The 21390-nt window shown below is 47.3% G+C and overlaps 1 protein-coding gene across 4 annotated transcripts in view; it reads left to right on the forward strand.

Annotated features, from left to right (window-relative positions):
* Nucleotides 1-327: 327 nt before the first annotated feature.
* The window catches only part of Dhrs7b (dehydrogenase/reductase 7B), a 29756-nt gene continuing 8693 nt past the window's right edge, over nucleotides 328-21390 (forward strand). Inside the window, exons 1-4 of one of the 4 annotated variants that reach the window (XM_028857480.2) lie at nucleotides 1943-2027; nucleotides 5300-5466; nucleotides 13510-13688; nucleotides 18243-18352. In XM_028857480.2, coding sequence (XP_028713313.1) covers nucleotides 13517-13688; nucleotides 18243-18352 — 282 coding nt within the window. In that variant the 5' untranslated portion in view covers nucleotides 1943-2027; nucleotides 5300-5466; nucleotides 13510-13516. Of the gene's footprint in view, nucleotides 432-1941; nucleotides 2028-5299; nucleotides 5467-10078; nucleotides 10243-13509; nucleotides 13689-18242; nucleotides 18353-21390 lie in introns of those variants that run through there. The other 3 variants (XM_028857477.1, XM_028857479.2, XM_037201640.1) reach the window with 3 other exon arrangements.

Genomic DNA, 21390 nt, shown 5'->3' on the forward strand with positions numbered 1-21390 from the left:
CCTTCATCTTTGTACCAACATCACATCGATCTTTATAATACAGCTGTAGCATTTTTTTTTACTTTTGCTTTTTGAGAAAAGTGTCATGCAGCCTAGCCCGAAGGTGACCTTGAATTCCTGAACTTCCTCTCTCTACCTCCAAAGTGCTGGGATAACAGGTATATGCCATGACACCCAGCTTTGCAGTGTAAATTGTTTTCCGAAAGCCAACGGAACCCAAGCCACTACTCGGAATTTCCCTCCGGAAGACTTTAGGGAAAGGACTTAAGCAGGATGGTTTCACTCAAAGGTGAAACCGTACGCCGGGCGGGCGGCGCATCTCCAAAGCGCATGTGCTCTCCAAGCGTTGTGATTGGACCGAGCCTGCTGCATTACGTCAATTCCGAGGCGGGAGGATGAAGCCGATTGACCATGGTCTCTCCATCCTCTAGGTAAAGACTAGGGATGTAGGAGCTTCTTTGGTGAGGGAGAATGAGGAGAGCAGTGTCCAGTCTAGAGCTGAGGTGCGGTGCATCTGATTCTAGTGACTCCTAATCCGGGCGAGGCGGAGCTCGCTGCCAGGAGGCCGTGGGCCCTGATGGCTTCCGGCTCCCTGCGGCGCCCCACTTTGAAGGAAGCTGGGTTCTGGCGCCGTGACTGGAATGCTGGCCCGGCGTGCTCATCGGGGAGGTCGCTGGGTCTGCGTGTGTGCGAGTCGGGGTCTGCGAAGGGCACCTGAGCCTGGATCGCGCTATGTCGCGTGCGCACAGCTCCTGCGGCGTGTGTGGATGCGTGACCAGGGCTGGAGCGCCCGGACCCGTGGCACCTCATCCCGGGCATGGTTAGCACTAGCAAAGTAGATCTGGGTTTTCGGAAGGGCGGGCAAGATACTGACTCTGGAACATCCATGGGAATGGCTTTCTTAGATTACACACTCTTTCAGCCCTAGCTCTGCCGCTTAGCGGTTGCAACTTTGGGCAGATGTCTTAAACATTCAGCGACCGTTTCTTCGGTTAACACTTTAGGAAGACGGCAGTCGTGAAGTGTAAATGAGATTTTACTTTCAAGGGTTAGCTAGTGGCTGCACGTAGTAGGTACTCAACACACGGTACACATAACATTCTCTTCAGTTCATAAGCCTTCAGTATAGTGATTTGAGAGTTGATACATATTCCTTTCCACACGAACACGACCTTGCACTGTCTCTCAGGTGGTTAATTTTGTTATTTTTGTCTGTGTTCAATACTTTATTAAATGCCTTTATAGGACAACAGCCAGCCTCTAGATGGTGCTTTCAAGACCCTATAGGCACTGGCTGGGGCATGGCAGATGGCTCTGGCTTTCCACTCTTTTTTGTTTGTTTTTTGTTTTTGTTTTTTTCAAGTCAGGGTTTCTCTGTGTAGTTTTGTTGCCTGTCCTGGATCTCGCTCTGTAGACCAGGCTGGCCTCAAACTCACAGAGATCTGCCTGGCTCTGGCTCTGGAGCGCTGGGATTAAAGTCCTGTGCCACCATTGCCCGGCTCTTTTGTTTGTTTGTTTTTTGAGACAGGGTTTCACTGTGTAACTCTGGCTGTCCTGGAACTCGTGTCGTAGACCAGGCTAGCCTCGAACTCACAGAGGTCCATCTTTCTCTGCCTCCCAAGTGCTGTGTGCACCACCTGGCTTCCCACTCTTGTTCTGAGATGGGGTTGGGTGGAGTCGGCAGGATCTCATCTTTAGTGTTCCAGGATGCTCTCATGGTCAGGCAAAGGCTTCTTATGGCGGAACTACCACTTGGGTCCCAGGGCAGCATGATCTTTTTCTTCGATGTCCAGCACACCCTGTCTGAGCAACACATGGTACAGGCGATGTAAATATAGTAGTTAACAGGGTGGGTCACCACTGTGAATATCCACAAACTTCATGGACTTGGCCCTCTGTCCTCAGAGCTTCCCAGACACCACAGCCTGGAAGCCCTTGGTCCCACTCTCCATAATGGACCCTAGCACACCATAGCAAGCCCTTGGAACAGCAAGCCCTCCTAGAAGTTTGTAACCTAGAGATTCTAGGTGAGTATCTTTGTGCCTCAAATGTACATATCCATGCTACTGTTAGTGGAATTGCCTGTAAGGGCTTTTCTGTCTTTTAACTCTGTTGGGGAGGAGGAGACATTAGAGAAGCAGCAGGTGGAAAGGGGATCCCTTAGTGATACAGTTTGAATTAGCTATCAGGATCTACTTATCTTAAAAGAGAGGGGAGGGAAGCTTACTGGGGCGCCCATCATAGCGGCTGTTGTAGATAGATACCCAGGGTCTTCATCAATACAGAGTAAAGTCAGTGGCATCGCTACGTTTCAGAAGTCACAGAAGCTAAGCTGCAGCACATTAGTGAGGGAGGCAGGCTCTTAGACACGTGCCTCTATGCAAAGCCTGTGCCCATTCAGGGAAGAAGATGGTCTCTGAGTTGGTCACTGTAAATGAAACTATATTGAAAGTTGTTAAAAGTGTGTATCACAGAGCTGTGCCCCGGCTTAGTGTGGAGGCCAGATTCCTCCTCACACCCAGTGCCAGGCACTTGCGAATGCCTAAAGTTCCAGTTACTCTGAGTTAGGAGATCACAAGTCCAAGACTGGAGGCCAGGCCCTGGTGGAGGTACTTTTTCTGGAGATACAAAAATGCCTATTCATTCCATGTAGAGAGCAATGACAGACTAGAAGAGTGATCCCACCCAAGTCAGGGGTGGTAAACCAGTGAGATTAGGGTGATTTACAGGAGACTAGGTGAGGGATTACTTACAGGAACATGAACTATGCAAAGGCAGCTTTGTCATTGAAAGGCCCATCGAAGAATGGGAGATCCATCATTTGGCTTCTGTTCACCCTGCCGGCCACTACGCCACTGAGCAGTCTCCCCTCCATCATCCATCATTTGCTCTGGGACCTCTGTTCCCAGCAGTTGTTGACTCAGAGCTTTCAGGACAGGCATTGTTGAGTCTTGAAAGTTTCACAAACTTTCAGACTTGGAAGTTTTGCATTTCATGAGCTGGGTAACCCCTCCTCGCTTGTTTAGTTTTTTTTCCCTTCCCAACATTTAGAGTCTGTTTGGGCCTCATTTATTCTAGTACATTGATTAGTAGGTGGGAACTTGTTTTTGTTATAGAGAACAGGCTCTGAAAAACTACTTGCTATACTGGAAAGGATCTTTGCTCAGTTTTTTTTTCTGAGTTACAGGTTGACTAGGGATTTGGTAAGAGCAGTGAAACAAAAATTAGCCTGTGCTAATAACACATCATGTGCTTATCTAAGGGGAGACTAGCTTAGTTCCTTTCTTTTTTCCTCCTTATTTGACAGTCTGATTATGGAGCAACCAGGTTTCTGGGAAATTCCTTTCCCTTCCTATATCTCCTTCCTGCCTGGTGCTGTCCTTCCTCTGTTGTTCATAGTTGTGTTAAATCTCGATATGGCTCTGGTTTCTCATCCTTAGTTAACTGAAAGAAGAAATATGAAGAGCCTCATGTTTCGAATGGACAGAATAGAACTGGAAAAAGTATGGAATCCAATTTTGATCTATCAGCTGTCAATGCCCGAAACACAGTGGGAATAAGAGAGAGTTTACTCTGGAGCCAAATACGATTCCACGTGCTAATAGCTGTGTGAGTTACAGTCACAACAAAGGAAACCATAATTCCAGTCGATTTGCAAACACATTGGTGGAAACATCTGGTAGTCGGTTATAGAAAAGTGGGAAAATCTCAATTCCAAGCCACAGATGATATCTGCACATCTGTAGCCTTTTGGTTGGTGGAAGCGGAGTCTGTACATTCCAAAGCATTTATCTCATGTTCACAAAGAGGTTTGGTCCCATACAGAGTTGGAGGATAAATGACGAGTCAGGAGGCCAGAGATGGCCCAAGATAATTTGGGCTCTGGTCTTGCAACGTTCCAACCTCTTCACATCACTGACGTTCTAACAGTCGATCAGACAACTTTGTAGTCACAGCTTTGTTTCAGGAACTCTGGAATTACAGACACTTTAGGTTTTTAAGCAGATATCACTTCCTATTCCTCTGTTGGCTTTACTTTTGCCCTTAGCAGCTCAGCGTGTTACCTGTATAAATAATACATGTTGTTTACCTTTGTTCATGTCTCCCACTGCTATGACATTTCTGTGAGGACAGTTTGTTTCATTCTGACACCTGGCAGCACCAGTGTCTGCACCAGGCAGTAGTTCTTGATGAGTATTGAATGAATGTCTGCTGCAGCAGCTCCATCTGGGACAGATACCCATCAGATACCTTGAATTGCTTTGTTTTATATCCATTTCTGAAACTGATGTCTAAGCTCAATTCCTGTCTTGATCTCTGACTTAACTCCTAATTAAAATGTCTGTCTGTCTTGTTGCTTCTTTGTTGTTATTGTTGTTTTTGGTTTTTTTGGAGATGAGTCTCTGTATTATACTCTTGACTGTCCTGGGTCCTGGAACTCACTCTGTAGAGCAGGCTGTCCTGGAATTCACAGAGATCCTCCTGCTCTGCTTCCTGAGTTCTGGGATCAAAGGTGTGCACCACCACTGCCTGGCTTGTGTCATTATTTTAAAGGTAACTGGCCTTCAGGCTCTGGGTCAGACGCTCTGGTTGGTGCGACTCTGAGCAGTCCTGCAGTCTGTCTTTGCCAGCCCACCCCCGTGGTTTTACACATGGCTTCTTTAGGCCCACCCTCACATGGGGGACGACTTCTGAAACTGCAGCCCGGAGCTCTCCGAGGAGCCTGCAGGCAGCTGGACACTTGGAACATCTTTCTTTCCACAGTTTGGCTGGTCAGAGTCTCGCCTCCAGCAGCTGTTTGTTTTTATACTGCTGAGTAGTGGCCTTTGAGAGTCATCCAAGTTTCTGTTCTCTGTGTGTGACGTTTTCTTCCTAATGCTCCCGAGTCTCCCATTCCTTCCTGTGGGGAATGCTTTATTTAGAGGGAGTATTGTAATTTCTAGGAAATGCCACACAACGACCTTGAAATCCCAGTTTTCGCCTATGTCCAAGTGTGTAGGTAGGCATTGTCTGTCCTGGATTAAAGGTGAACAGCTGAGACTTTGTAATAAATGGTCAGCCTCCTTATGGCGCTCTGCCACGACATGGCACTTGGCCTCCTCATGGCACTGCCTTGTGATCACTGCTTGATGGCTGCCTCCCAGTGGCTGAATTGCAGGGCCTGGCACTGGGTTGCTGGGGGCATGTGCCTACTGGAGACCAGAGATGCTCAGTGTACCTGCTCTTTGCAGGACTGGCATGAAGTATGCTCTAGCCTTGCTTCCTATTTTGTTACTGATGCCGATCTGCATTCCTTCAGATGTGGTGCCCTAGGCTGACAGCCCCAAATACAGCACTGTAGCTTGTCCCAGCAAAGTCCTGCTGGCCTGAAGGTGTTCCCCCACCCCTGATCTTAAGCACTGTCACTGGCGTGGGGACAGGAGATGTCTTGCTGGATGCTGCTTATCAGACATGAGCTAGGAAAGAGTAAGTGCCTTTATTCCTTTTTAAAAAGGTTATACTTTCTGGGGGTGGGGCTGGAGAGGGGCTCAGTGCATAAGAGTTCAGTTCTTAGCACCTTCATTGGGAGGTCACAACTGCCTGTAACTGTCACTCCAGGGGATCCGATGTTTAGGTTTTAAGCTCTTTGTATATCTAGACACTAATCTTCTGTCAGATGGATAAATGGCAAAGATTTTCTCCCATTCTGTGGGCTGCCTCTTCACACAATTAGCAATTTCCTTTGTAGAGTAGCGGATTTTTCATTTTATTAGGTCTCACTTGCTCCTTGTTGGACTTATTGCCTGAGTGTCTAGAATCCAAATAAGGAAGTCCTGTGTATGCTTCTATCTTTAAGTGTACACCCAGCTTTAAACTGAGGTCTCTGATCCATTTGGAATTGATCTTTGTGCAAGGTAAGAGATGAAGATGAAGTTTGACTTGTCTAAATGTAGACATACAGCTTTCCCAGCACCGTTTGTTGAAGATGCTTTCTTTTTCTTTTTTCTTTTTTTTTTTTGGTGGGGGTGGTGGCATGGTTTGAGACAGGGTTTCTCTGTGTAGCCCTGGATGTCCTGGAACTTGCTTTGTAGACCAGGCTGGCCTCGAACTCAGAGATCCACCCGCCTCTGGCTCCTGAGTGCTGGGCTGAGAGAGTGGAGGTTTTGAAGTCACTGGTTAGTGTATTGAGATTAATCAGTCAGTTTGTATATTTATAATATAATATATAGTTTACAATAATATAATTTCCTCTTGACATTGCTCCCTTGAGCAGTATGAAGCAACTGTGTTTTCTATCTTCTGACTGGATATAATTTCTAGTCTGTTTTGTCAGATACTAAAATAGTGACACCCGCTTGGATTTGGGTTGCATTTGCTTGGAAGACCTCTTTCCATCTGTTCTCCTTAGCGTCAGATGTCCGCTTGATACAACCTAGTCATCTGGGAGGGGGGATCTCAATTGAAGAGTTGCTTTGGTCAGGTTGGCCTGAGGGCATGCCTGGAGGGCGTGGTCATGATTGGTGATTGATGTAGAACCCCCCACCCCCACCCCACTGTGAGTGGCACCGTCACTGTAGGTAGCACCGGGTGGGCCTGGGGTGTATGAGAAAGCTTGCTGAACAAGTATCCAAGAGAGACTTAGAGGGATTCAGTAAGCAGCCTGCCTGCATGGTTTCTGCTCTGGGTCCTGCCTTGAGTTTCCTGCTGATTCCTTCAGTGATGGATGGGCTGTTACCTGCACGTGTAAGCTGAAATAAACCTTTCCTTTTCCTCAGTTTCATATGGTCGTGGTGTTTATTGTAGCAACAGGAAAGCACCTAGAGCTCCATCTTTCACCCTGAGATACTGTCTGTTCTCTGACGAGGTGTGTTCCTTAGAGGCGGCAAGAGGAAGGACTGTGTTTCTAATCGACAGTTGACATTTAGTCATTCTTGAAAGGTGTATGCTGGGTCCTGTCATCCTGCTGCCTTTGATGCTTTCTTGGTAATTTCTTCTCTGTAGTCTCTTGGATATAATTGTCTTTCTCTTCCTTCTGATGTTTTCCTTCCAGGATCTTCTGTAAGGCTGGTTGTGATCATAAGTTCCTTTAGCCTGCTTTTGTCATGGAGAGTTTTTTCCTCCCCTTTCATTTATGATAAAGTTTTGCTGGGTATATTAGGGTGGTGTCTTAGTTACTTTTATGTCTCTGCGCTAAGATGCCATGAATAACTAGTAGAAGAAAGAGCTTATCGGGGGCTTGCAGTTTCAGAGGGTGAGTCTGTGACGCCATGATGATGGCGGGAAGCATGGCAGCAGGCAGGCATGGTGTTGGAGCTGGAGCTGAGAACTGACATTCTGATCCACACACAGGAAGCAGAGAGATCTGAGAATAGCTTTGGCTCTTGAAACCTGAATGCCCACCTCCAGTGACACATCTCCTCCAAGAAGACCACTCCTCCTAATCCTTCCCCAACAGTTCCACCAACTGGAGACCAAGCATTCAAATATATGGACCTATAGGGGTCATTCTCATTCAGACTACAACATTCTAACCCCTGGGCCATAGGCTTGTAGCTATAATATAAAATGCACTTAGTCTAACTTACAAAGTCCTCATAGAGCTAGGTGGTAGTGGCGCACACCTCTAATCCCAGCACTCGGGAGGCAGAGCCAGGAGGATCTCTGTGAGTTCGAGACCAGCCTGGTCTACAGAGCAAGATCAAGGACAGGTGCCAAAACAACACAGAGAAACCCTGTCTCGGAAAACCAAAAAAAAAAAAAAAAAAAAAAAAAGAAAAGTTCTCATAGACTTTCACTGTCTCAATACTATTTAAAAGTCTAAAATCTCTTCTGAGACTCAAGGTAATCTCTTTAAAATATATATGTATACATACTCTATCTGCATGTATGCCTTTATGCCAGAAGAGGGCATCAGATCCCACTATAGATGGTTGTGAGCCACCATGTGGTTGCTGGGAATTGAGCTCAGGACTTCTGGAAGAGCAGTCATTGAGTGTTCTTAACAGCTAAGCCATCTCTCCAGCCCCTCAAAAGCAATCTCTTAATTGTAACCCCCTGTAAAATCAAAAAGCAAATTACATACTTTCAACATATAATGGCACAGAATATATGTTACCATTCCAAAAAGGAGGAATAGGAGCATAGTGAGGAAATTCTGGGCCAAAACATGGAAATTCATCAAGGCTAACTCCAAATCCTATAGCTCCATGTGTGATGTCAACGGACTTAGATAGTGTCTTAGACAGTGTTCTAAGGCTGTGAAGAGACACCATGACTATGGCAACTCTTATAAAGGAAAGCATCTAACCGGGGCTTGCTTACACTTTTAGTCCATTGCCATCATGGCAAAGCAGCGGAGAGTTAAACATCGGATCCACAGGCAGCAGGAAGAGAGAGACTCTGGGCTTGGAATGTTTTTGTTTTTTTGAAACTTCAAAGCCCACACCCCTGTATCAGGCTTTCTTGGACTGCCAGCCCCCAAATCATGACACAGAGACTTATTATTAATTACCAAAACTTGGCCTATAGCTTAGGCTTGTCCCACTAGCTCTTACAACTTAAATTAACCCATTTTTTTATTTATCTATGTTTCGTCTCATGGCTTTTTACCTCTCTTCTATCTCACACCTCCTGTTTCTTTTCCATGTCTATGGTGTCTCTCTTGTGCCTAATTCACATCTCCCCTTCTCTCTCTGCCCAGAAGTCCCGCCTAACCTCGTCCTGCCTACCTATTGGCCATTCAGCTCTTTATTAAACCAATCAGAAGGTGCCTTGACAAAGACACATCTTTACAGTGTACAAAAGATTATTCCACAGCACCCCCCAGTGACACAGTTCTTCCAACAAGGCCACCCCTCTTAATAGGTACTCAAATCTATGAGACGATGGGAGCCATTCTTATAAAAATCACCAAAGATGGCTTTACCTTTCTGGGTATACTGCCTTCTTTCTCTCAGGCTGGTTTCACTCCTTAAGTGCAGTTCTTTATTTCAACTCGCCTTTCTACCTTACTGGGGGTATTTGCAGGGTTTAGGAAGGTCTGTTGTGGAGGCTGAGTTAATGTGTTTTTTTTTTTTTTTTTTTTTTTTTTTTTTTTTTTTTTTTTTTTACTTATGCAAGGCACCAGGCTCTCTCCTCAGTGGTAGTCTAGCAGTAAACTCATCATGAAAATGGAGTGCCAGTTGCCTATAGAACAGTCATTCTTTCCTTTAGCATTTTGGAGAGTAAAGAGACACCAATACCAGTACTATGTGTCCTCGTGTGTGAGTTGTGGTTATGAGTGGAAAAAGATAAGAAGAAATAAATCACAGTGAGATCAGTAACAGGTTGCCATGTAGAGGAAGGGACATACACAAGAGGAATGGTCGGTGAAAAGAGAAAAGGTGGGATGGAGACGGAGGAGTTTTGTTTAAAAGGAGATGAAGAAGAGAGAGTTTAAGATGTGCATGAAAATAACGGAGCAGTCTTTTCTTTCAGGAGGTTCAGTCACAGAGACTCTGGGGCATCCAGGACTCTAGGATACAGAGAGAAAAGAAAAATACTACAGGGCTGGAGAGATGGCTCAGCGGTTAAGAGCACTGGCTGCTCTTCCAGAGGACCCGGGTTCAATTCCCAGCACCCACATGGCGGCTCACAACTGTCTGTTCTAGAGAATCTAACACTCTCACACCAATGCACATAAAATAGAGTTAAATAAATTAAAAGAAAGAAAGAAAAATACTACAATACTGAGAAAAGAAGCCGGCGTGGTGGTGGTGGTGGTGGTGGTGGTGGTGGTGGTGGTGGTGGTGGTGGTGGTGGTGGTGGTGCATGCCTTTAATCCCCTCACTGGGGAAGCAGAGGCAGGCCTGGTCTACAGATTGAGTTCCAGGACAGCCAGAGCTGTTACACAGAGAAACCTGTCTCACAAAACAAAACAAAACAAAACAAAACAAAACAAAACAAAACAAAACAAGGAGTTCCAGGACAGCCAGGGCTGTTTCACAGAGAAACCTGTCTCAAAAAACAAAACAAAACAAAACAAAGAACACTAAGAAAAGAAAAAAACCAACAACATGGTGTATTTTATAAACAGAAAAGAACTGTAGAAGGAAACAGAGGTGGGAGGAGACTGGGTGTGAGGCCAGACACTCTACTGACTCCCTGACCTAGTAGGCGACTTGGGATTCAGGCCAAAGTCTCGGTGTCTTCAACGACAAAGGTGACTGGGAGCTGGGACCGGAGAGCGGTGGCTGGCTGGCTTCAGATGCTGAGGCAGAGCAGGTGGGCTCTAATTGCTAATGGTTAACCAGAGTTGGGGCTGAGGAATGGGCAGGCTGTCTGGGTGTCTCTCCCTCCCACTTCCTCTTCTCAGACTGAAGTCCTGTCTTGTCTGTTACTTAAATTTGTGGTTAATCCTTCCCCTTTTGCCTTGAGTGCCAGAATTACAGGTCTGCACCATTATACCTGCCCCTCTCAGACTTTCGGAAAATAGATAAGAATTTCAAATTTCTTTAGATAAATTCTTGTCTTCCGTTTGGAATCCTGTCTGCCCTTTGGCCCAGTTTGCTTGTAACATGGCATGATATTATTGCATGGTTCCCTTCTTACTGACCTGGACCGATTCCTCTCTAAGCTCTGGAGCGTTCTTAGGTCCTGTTCTGTGATTTTCAGATTTACATGTTTAATTTCTGTGCGTAGTTTCTGATTAGATTACAATGGCCCGTTTTTACTGATGATTTGGTTTTTAAAACATTGCTTGAGTGAATAAAGGAGCCTGAGGAACAGATCCCATTGACTTTAAATGGTGAACTTTGACCAAAGTAATTGAAAGGAGCACTATCATCAGGGTGACACAGCTTTATATCTAAGTGGCTGTTCTAGAAGCCATTGCCAAAGAGAGCTGCTGAATGAGAGAGCTCGTAGCTCTGGCCACCTGGCCTGAGGAACATCTTAAAGGGGTACCCAGGCACGCTCACTGTAGGTTGAGAATTTACTAACGTACAAGCAGACCGCCTTAGCCTGTGAGCCCCTCGGCTCTGTCACTTACGCCAGTTTGTATGGCTCATTAGTGCAAGGCCGGCCTTGCTTACTGGTGGTTAGGAGTGGCTGTGACCGGTGTGCAGACTGCGTGGTAGGCGGCCCAGCCTCCCTCCTGGGTGGTCTGTGAGCACAGAGCACACTGTGCTTTCTCTTGAGGAAGCCTTCTCACCCTGTTTCCTGCTCCAGTCAAATAGCCCTGGGAAGACTCTATCCCTTTTTCCTACCAGTTGATATCTGGAAAACTTAAAGCAAAGTAAGTCTGTCCTTGCCCTCTTTTTGGCTTTTGTTTTGTTTTTCTTTTTGATTTTTCGAAACAAGGTTTCTTTGTATAGCCTTAGCTGTCCTGGAACTAGCTCTGTAGACCAGGCTGACCTCAAATGCCTAGAGATCCACCTGCTTCTGCCTCCTGAGTGCTGGGATTAAAGGTGTGCACCAACACCACCCAGGAGGGGGGGCTTATTTATTTATTTATAATTTTAATTAATTTATTTTTATTTTATGTGCATTGGTGTTTTGCCTACATGTATGTCTGTGTGCGGGTGTCAGGTCCCCAGGAACTGGAGTTTCAGACAGTTGTGAGCTGCCATGTGGATTCTGGGAATTGAACCTGGGTCCTCTGGAAGAGCAGTTAGTGCTCTTAACCACTGAGCCATCTCTCCACCCTATCTATTTTTATTTGAGACAGGGTATCACTATGTAGACCAGGCTGGCCTTAAACTCACAGAGATCCCACTGCCTCTGCTTCTGCCTCCTATTGGAATTCCATTCTGTCACTCTTGCCTTCCTGGTCTGTAATTTAGCCAAAGCCTGAACTAGAAGTAAATATGCATTTGGATGTAACGTGTGTGGTTTTTTTTTTTTTTTGGTTTTTCGAGACAGGGTTTCTCTGTGTAGCTTTGCGCCTTTCCTGGAGCTCACTTGGTAGCCAGGCTGGCCTCGAACTCACAGAGATCCGCCTGGCTCTGCCTCCCGAGTGCTGGGATTAAAGGCGTGCGCCACCAACGCCCGGCTAACGTGTGTGTTTTTATAAATGCACTAAAGCCCTCTGGTGAGCTACTTTGAAAGGGAACAGGCTTGTTTTTGGCCTTGCTTTATAGAGAAGATTTATTTCCTAGTCTGGAAATATGACTGCCCAAGACAAATTCCCTTCTTCTTTTCAGCGAGATTACCCATATTCTTGGCTGTCTTCATCCAGCTATTTCAGAGAGGCCAGGAAGGCCCAAGCAGCTTGGAGGCTCATCAGTGGGGTCATGCGCAATGCAGTGTAGAATAGGTTGGTGGGTATTTAAATATTTGAAAAATGGTTGTGTCTTAGGGTTTCACTGTGATGAAACACACGACCAAAGCAAGTTGGGGAGGAAAAGGGTTTATTGGGCTTATACCCATTCGTCCATCATTGAAGGAAGTCCGGATAAACACACGTAGACATGGGATGCAGATTTTTTTTAAAAATTTTTTTTCGAGACAGGGTTTCTCTGTAGTTTTGGAGCCTGTCCTGGAACTTGCTTTGTAGACCAGGCTGTCCTCAAACTCACAGAGATCCACCTGCCTCTGCCTCCCGAGTGCTGGGATTAAAGGCGTGCGCCACCACTGCCTGGTGGGATGCAAACTTTTTTGTGTGCGTGTGACAAAATATGTTCTGTTCATTTAATTAAACTAATCTATGCAGGCACAAATATTAAACTTCATTGAACCCTACTCAGTAAGTCTCTTGCATTTGGAAAGAACGAGTGTTTCCAAGGTCTCTCTTAGAATCTGTTTGCTGTGAAGAGAGTTTCTGAGGTCTGAGGTGGCTCAGCATGAGGCTGCTTCTGCTGCTGGCAGCTGCATCCCATGAATGTGGCCCCCGAGCCATGCACAAAGAAAGTTCATCAGGCCTGTTGAGGAGGACAAAGGCCTAAGCTGGAAGCGCCAGTGGGATTGGATTTCCTCCCCCCCCCCCCCCCCCCCCCTGCTGGTTCTTCAGGGCTCTGCGCTGCTGTTGCCACACCCCACTTCTGGAGTCTGTGAGTTCCTGGAGCCTCTGAGTAATTCTCGATACTCTGCCCTTGTGACCTTCAGTGTGGCTGTGGTTCACTTCCACATTGTGGGTTTGAAAGGGGGCTGAGACTCTGCTGGTTGTGGTCTTGGGGGCCCCATGAGAGGGTGTGCAGAGTGGGCTCCAGTTAATAAGCCTAGCAAAGCTCTGGGTCATGTCCCAGAGGCTAAGCTCTGCTGTCCTTCCCTGAGCAGGGTCCCTACCCGCCCATCTTCCCATTATCTGGGAAATGACCAGCTCCTGGGCCATTTTGGACAAGGCAGGGTCATTCCGCACCGAGTCTTACCTGGTACAAGGAGCTGAGATTGTAGTGAGAAAAAATTTCCCCAAGTCCTCAACCCAGGCGGGTTGAGCCCCAGTCTCCTCCCTTCCTAGTTATTACATGGAAAGGCTGGAGTGGGTCTGCGTAGCTTTGACCAATCCCCGGTTCTCCTGCTTTGTCCCTGATCGACTTGGCTTGGTTCTTCCAGGAAGAGTATGCTGAAGGAGAGGGCCATGGACTTGGTCACCCAGACAACCATCCTGCCCCTGCTCTTTGGCTGCCTGGGGATTTTCAGCCTCTTCCGGGTGCTACAGCGGATCCGCTCCAGGGCTTACCTGAGGAATGCTGTGGTGGTGGTTACAGGTGCCACCTCGGGGCTCGGCAGAGGTAAGTCATGGGTCTGTGATGCCAGGAGTGGAATCAGCAGGCTTCATGGGCCTCACAGGACATGTGGGAGGGACCCGCTGCCCATGGTCCAGTTGGAAAGAAGGGCGTGTGAGCAGCCAGAAAGGCTGAGCCTCAGTGTGGAGGATGAGAGTGAGTATCGAGGCTGCTGCTGGGAAGCAGTGCCCTTCCTCAGCCTTGCTACGTATTGAGAGAGGGGTTTTCAGATACGGAGAATTAGGTGCATGGGTGTGTTCACCGTTTTCTGGGTTTAGGGCTTGGCGCTGCCTTCCACGATTTCCCCTTTTCCCCATCAGGGACTCAGCAGGATTAGAGGTCAGGTCCATGAGTCCCCTGCTTTCCACACCCAGGCCTTCCAGCTCAGTGCCCTCGCCCTTCAGGGATACCTCTGAGTCTTGGGGAAAGTGTGCTCCATGAAGCTCAGCCCTTTCCTTCCCTGGAGCTCTGTCTACACTGACTCCAGCAGCCTAGGCAGAGGCTTACGACAGACCTGCCACGTAGGGCACCTGCCCTGCTTCTCAGCCTCTGCTCCCCAATAGCAGCTCCCTGGGGCCCCATTGCCATTCGAGGCAGGAAGGTTGAGGAGCCCTGGGGTCGGGCTGCATCTCCCGCCTCAGCAGCATGTTCCCAACAAGCGTGGTAGGGAGGGACAGTTAGCAGTGCTCTCGCTGTGCCCTCACAGCCGAGAGTCCAGACGCCATGACTAGGACTTGCTGCAGAGCCAGGAGCCAAACCCAGGTCTGACTCCAGAGCTCAATCCTAAAGGCGCCGCTGGGGAAGCGAGGAGCCCTCAGAGAATGTGTGAGTCCCAGGGATAGTCCAGATTCATCCACAGGTGGGAGCAGAAGGGTGGGAAAGGTGTGGAAGGGGGGTGTTAGAGGAACACAAGGGAGCAGACAGGCCTGCAGTGTGTGTGCCAGGGGAGCTGGGGAAGGCCCTTGGGCTCACTTGTATACCCGATGCTATGGCTGGTAGGCGAGGTCTCTGAGGTGACCCTGGGTTTGCCTTTTAGATCTTTGGATTCCCGCCCCCCTCCCCACCCTGTCAGACAGGGTTTCTCTGTGTAGCTCTGGCTGTCCTGGAATTCACTTAATAGACCAGGCTGGCCTCGAACTCACAGAGATCTGCCTGCCTCTGCCTCCTGAGTGCTGAAGTACAGCAGTGCTAGGCCTATGCATTGGTCAGGCCTCTGACCTCACTTAGCTGCTACAAATAGGGCAGTCAGCAGCTGCTTATTGGATCTCACTGAAGAGCAGCAATTTGAGTTTATTTTTACTTTTCTGTTTTTTGAGACAGGGTCTTACTGTGAAGCCCTAACTGGCTAAGAACCTGCTTATATAGACTAGGTTGGCCTTGAACTTGTGATGGTCCTGTGGCCTCTGCTTCCCTGCTGCTGAGATTCCCATGCCTAGCTCGAGAAGAACAAATTTTAAAGTCCTCGAAGAGTGACAGCTAGTGGGATTGGAGTGGTGCAGTGCGGGCCTGGACATGTGGATGTGTAGGACATTGTTACCTGTGCTGGACATGTGGATGTGTAGGACATTGTCTGTTGTCTGCGCTGGACATGTGGATGTGTAGGACATTGTTACCTGTGCTGGACATGTGGATGTGTAGGACATTGTTATCTGTGCTGGACATGTGGATGTGTAGGACATTGTTATCTGTGCTGGACATGTGGATGTGTAGGACATTGTCTGTTGTCTGCGCTGGACATGTGGATGTGTAGGACATTGTTATCTGCGCTGGACATGTGGATGTGTAGGACATTGTTGTCTAAGCTGGACATGTGGTTGTAGACATTTTGTCTAAGCTGGACATGTGGATGTGTAGGACATTGTCTGTTGTCTGCGCTGGACATGTGGATGTGTAGGACTTGTTGTCTGCGCTGGACATGTGGATGTGTAGGACATTGTCTGTTGTCTGCGCTTTCTCTCCCAGTACCAGACTGAAGGGAACAGAAAATGTGATTGAAGAAATTGCTCCTGAGCATAGTGTACTCTTCTGTGCCCCCGTCAGTGGGCTTACATTCTGCCCATGTAAGGCCTTAGAGGCAGGAGTCCATCCACGTACAGTGGGACAGAGCCTTAGGCCTGTCCCTAAGAGACTCCCCTGGTGCTGCCGGGAAACGCTGCTGTCCTCTAGCATCTTCTAGGAGGAACATCCATATGGTCCTGCCTACTGTGGCCGCTGCCCCGAGCGAGGGTCAGCATTATAGAATGCGTTTTCAGATAGACTGGTTCTCAAAGTTTGTCTTCTGTTTTGTGCATTTAAGCTACATGAGCCTTGTCCTTGTAGAACACTAAATGTCCAGAAGGATTTGGGTGTTCTGGATGCCGACTGCTGCCAGCCTGAAGCACGGCTATGCACAGCTGTCCTGTTTTGGAGCCCAGGCATGCCAGCAGTGCTGGGGACTTGTCTGCAGCCGTAGATGACCGCTGGCCTCTCCCTCGGCCCTCCTGCCTCCTATATCAGCTTTTCCAGGAAGCCAAGTGGAGTCCTTCCAGGCTGTTCTCACCTCTGTCACAACATCAAATTTAATTCCCTCCCTTTTAGGCATCTCTAGGATGCAAAGCTCACATAAAATCTAGAAGATCATTTTCTAGAAGCTGTCTAGACACCAGTATGACTCCTCACTCTCATTCCTATGCATCACTTCCTAAAATGTCCATCTCTTGGTTAGGACAGGACAAGACAGGGTGAGGAAACCCGCAGGGCCCAAGCTTTCCGACCTGTAGGATGCTGTAGTAAGCCAGGTGAGTAGGTCTGGCCTCAGGAGCTAGCCTTCCATCAGGACGAGCCTGTGAACAAAGTTGCTGGCTTCCTTCAGAAATGACAGGACGCTGCTGTGCAGTCTGCTTAGCACCTCCTTCCAGAAGGGTGAGGGCTGCTAGCCTGATCTGCTGGGGAATGCTGTGCTGGAGGCTGAAGGAACAGCCACAGGGCACAGAAGTACCGCCCCGTCCCATGAGCAGCCGCTCAGTTGGCAGAGCACCTCTCTTTTTTGTGAAGGACATGAATTTCTTCTGCCCTCTTACCCAGCTCTTGTGTGAGGGAAGGGTTGTTGCCCCTCTGTGCACAGTGTACAGTAGACCTTTGACCCCGCCCGCCCCTTCTCAGATAAGCAAATGATAGCCCTGTTCCTTGCCAACACTTTGGGGATGGCTTTCAGAGGTTGAATTGCCCTGCAAGGCAGGCTTGTCCCATCCTTCTTAGCCATAGTGCCTAAGAAACCTCTAGACTGCCTGAGCCTCTATGATTGGTTCAGAGACCTGCGGTCAGTGAGGGACCCATGTGTCCTGAGAAGACAGCTGTACGAGCACTCACAAGACAAGTTCACGCTGCTGCCAGCTGCTTAGTTTGTAGGACACTTGAGGGGCAGTTTGGAAACATTAAAGCATTGGCCAGGCAAGGTGGTGCGTGCCTGTATCCTAACACTTGGATGGTAGAAGCAAGAGGATCAAGAGTTCAAGGCCATCCTCAGCTTCTCGGTGAGTTTGAAGGCCAGACTAGGCTACATGAGGCCTTGTCTCCAAACAACAGAAAGGTTAAAAGTATTAGAAACAGGTATTAAGAATACTTCATAATGCTTTACCTATGATGTAATTACCTACTTTACCTCATTCAACCTCAGTCTCCTCTGGATAAGGTATTATTATTTATATCTTACAGAGGGAAAAGGGAGAAACAGATTGTAACGTAGGCAGATATCACAGAACCTATAAGCATTAGAAAGCTAGAGTTGTGCATAGACCTAGCTCAAGTCCATTCTCCAGAACATTGGGCTCCACTCTGTCCAAAAATGCAGATGTTGGGGTACTGAGAGTTAGCTAGGGCATGTTTGGGGGAGTAAACAAGGAGGAAGAGGCATTCCCCTATTTCCCCTACTTAATTTTGCTGCCTGAACCTCTTCTCTGGTCCAGAAAGGCCTTAGGCTCAGCATCCACCTTCCATGGCCTAGTCCCTGCCTCCAGCATTTCCTCTGCACCTACCCTCCAGGGTCAGGACCCCGAAGGGCCCCCAGGCCTTTCCGCTTTGATTTTCCAAAGAACTGTGCATGTGTGTCTGCTAGCTGCATTAGTGGTCTGGGAGCAGTGTTGGCGCTGGACCGCAGCCTCCAGGGACCACAGGCACACGCGAGCTCGCACCACTTGTGGAAGTGGCTTGAGTTTACTGAACAGGTTCTCTGCTTGGTGGTCTTGGACTCTGCTTGGCTCGCTGGGCTTCATCAATAACAAGTAAGTTGATGCCCACAGGGTTGCTCAGGACCACATGAGAACACCGTGGAAAGTTCTGAGCATTGTATCACAGACCTGTCCACCTTCCTGGCCTTTCTCTGCCTCATAAATGTGTGTCATTCATACCTCTGGATGGGAACCCTGCACTGACCTTACCTCCCAGCTCCACACCGGTCTACATATACGTGGAAGGATGTGAGAAGCAGGCACTGTGCAGGGCTGGTGACTTTGAACTGATCTGCTTGGAAGAAAAATGGCACTGGATAATTATAGCTGTCAGAGTTCTTTTCTTGTCCCTTAGAATGTGCCAGAGTCTTCCATGCTGCGGGGGCCAAGCTGGTGCTCTGTGGTCGAAATGTGGAAGCGCTTGAAGAGCTCACCAGGGAACTTGCTGGTTCCTCTACCTCCCAGGTGAGCCTACAGCAAGGGTTCTGTGGGGACGGAAGAACTGTCCTAGGCCACAGTAGCCTACTCTAGGACTGCTGAGCTACAAGGCATCCATCCATCCATGTGATCACACTCTACTGGAAGGCAGCAGGCTCCAAGCAGTTTGAGAACCATCCACATTAACACGGCCATCAGCCACAGCCACCACTGCCTAGGCTAACAGCTAGGGAAGTCTTCATACTCATCTGGTGTTGGCAGGAGATTTTTTTTTTAATTGTCTTACCAGCTGGGCTGTGGTGGCGCACATTTTAATTCCAGTGCTGGGGAGGCAGAGGCAGGCGGATCTCTGTGAGTTCAAGCCTGGTCTACAGAGTGAGTTCCAGGATAGCCAAGGCTATACAGAGAAACCCTGTCTTGAAAAACAAAACAAGCCAGGTGGTGGTGGTGGTGGTGATGGTGGTGGTGGTGGTGGTGGTGGTGGTGGTGGTGGTGGTGCACGCCTTTAATCCCAGCACTTGGGAGGCAGGCGGATCTCTGTGAGTTCGAGGCCACACTGGGCTACAGAGTGAGTTCCAGGACAGGCTCCAAAGCTACACAGAGAAACTCTGTCTCGAAAAAACAAAAAAGAAAAACAAAACAAAGTCTTACTAGCTGGAGAGATGGATCAGAGGTTAAGAACACTGGTTGCTCTTCCAGAGGTCCTGAGTTCAATTCCCAGCAACCACATGGTGGCTCACAGCCATCTGTAATGAGATCTGGTGCCCTCTTCTTGAGTGACAGCATACATGCAGGCAGAACACAATACATAATAAACAAATAAATAAATAACTCTTTAAAAAATTGTCTTACAACATTTATATTACTAATTTTCATATCTTCAGCCCTGTTTGAGTTAACTTTATATATAGTATTAGGAAAAGGTCCAATTTCATTCTGTAATTTTCTCTTTCTCTCTTTTTAATTTAATTAATTAATTAATTAATTTTTTTTTTTGCTTTTTGAGACAGGGTCTCTCTTTGTAGCCCTAGCTGTCCTGGAACTCACTCTGTAGGACAGGATGGCTTTGAACTCACAGAGATCTGCCTACTTCTGTCTCCAAAATGCTGGGATTAAAGTACCACTAAGCCTGATAGAATATGTTATTACATAAATGTTTATGATTTTATATTTTCTTATAATAAACTTCTAATATATAACATCCTTGTACTGTTTCTTTGACATTTAAAGTCTATTTTATCTAATGGTAGTGTAGTTACTGTATCTCCCTCTTGGTTGCTGTTTGCATGAGGCATCTTTATGTCTAGATCTCAAGTGAGCCTTTCATATGTAACATATAGTTGGATTGTTTTTAAAAAATTCATTTTATTGGGGGTTGGAAAGATGGTTAAGAGCACTGGCTGCTCTTCCAGAGGACCCAGGTTCAATTCCCAGGACCCAAATGACAGCTTACAAGGCTTCTGACATCCTCACACAGACATAAACTCAGGCAAAATGCCAGTGAGCATAAAAACAAATTATGTATTTAAAAAATACATTTTGTCAGCCTCTATCTTTTGATTAGAGAGTTTATTCTCATTACTTTTTTTGTTTTGTTTTAGTTTTTTGAGACAGGGTTTCTCTGTGTAGCCTTGGCTGTTCTGGAACTCACTTGGTAGACCAGGCTGGCCGAAAACTCACAGATCTACTTGCCTCTGCCTCCTGAGTGCTGGGATTAAATGTTAGCATTGAGGCATCTGTCGTGGCCTGCCCTTAGGATCCTGACAGGATATGTCCTGAGCTGTAGTCACTAAGAGCACTGCTGTGTGCATTCACTATGTTTCCTTATAAAAGGCGGACCTTGTACACCTCCTGTCTCTTTCTCTTCCTGCGCTCTAGTCCCCAGGGACCAGTCTCTGCCCCTTCTCTGTCCCTTTCTCTCCCCTCCCCTCAATAAACCTCCCATGTGGGCCTGTTGTATGGTGTGACTCCTCGCCACTTTTTTTTTTTTTAATTTATTATTATATGTACATGTTCTGTCTGCATGTATGCCTGCATTCCAGAAGAGGGCGCCAGATCTCATTATAAATGGTTGTGAGCCACCATGTGGTTGCTGGGAATTGAACTAGGAAGAAGAGTCCTTCATACTCAGTCCTAAGAAGAGTCAATGCTCTTAACCTCTGAGCCATCTCTCCAGCCCATTCCCACCACTTTTAAAATACAACATTAAAGGCTGGGCCAACACCGTGGGGCACTCTATTACATTTAAAGTATTTTCTGACCGGGAAGGACCTTTTGCTATTTGCTATTCCATTGTCTATATGCTTCCTAGCTTTTAATTTTAACCCCTCGTTTCTCTTTAATCATCTTTGTTGGAAAACTGACAGTTTGTTTTTTTGGTTGTTCGAGACAGGGTTTCTCTGTAGCTTTGGAGTTTGTCCTGGATCTCGCTCTGTAGCCCAGGCTGGCTTCAAACTCACAGAGATCCACCTGGCTCTGCCTCCCGAGCACTGGGATTAAAGGCGTGGTCCGCCTCCGCCTGGCTCTGATTTTCTTTTTTGATGGTAGAATATTGATTCCCATCTCATTTCCTTACATGCCTATTTCCTTTGTGGTCAGGGTGCTAATCCCATTGGGTGAGAATAAGACCACTACCACAATTTTGAGCCAAGTTTGAAGCAAGCTTGATTTTATTGAGGCGCACCTAAGAGCTGTCCAGTGACTGCCTCTAAGTGGGGTTAAAGAGAACAGCCTGAGTCCATTTCTTAGGCCCCTTTTAAGGAGTAAACTCACTGGTAGTTGCAAAACAGGTTTACAGAAGAGAGACAGTGGGGGACTAAGTACAGGAAGATCTCAGGAAACACCATGTGGTCGCTATGTGATTAGAGAGGATTAAGGAGGGTCAAAGTGTTCTCAAAAAAAACAAAACAAAACAAAAAACGAGTCAAGGTCATGGGTTGGGGCAAGACAGGCTCCGGAAGACAGCCTTCAAAACAGCAACTCAGCTCTTAGAGTAAATTGAAACTTTTGTTTGTTTTTTTGAGACAGGGTTTCACTGTGTAAAATTAATTATTAAATTTTTTCCT

Source organism: Peromyscus leucopus, chromosome 8b, assembly GCF_004664715.2.
Source record: "Peromyscus leucopus breed LL Stock chromosome 8b, UCI_PerLeu_2.1, whole genome shotgun sequence".
Taxonomy (NCBI): Eukaryota; Metazoa; Chordata; class Mammalia; order Rodentia; family Cricetidae; genus Peromyscus; species Peromyscus leucopus.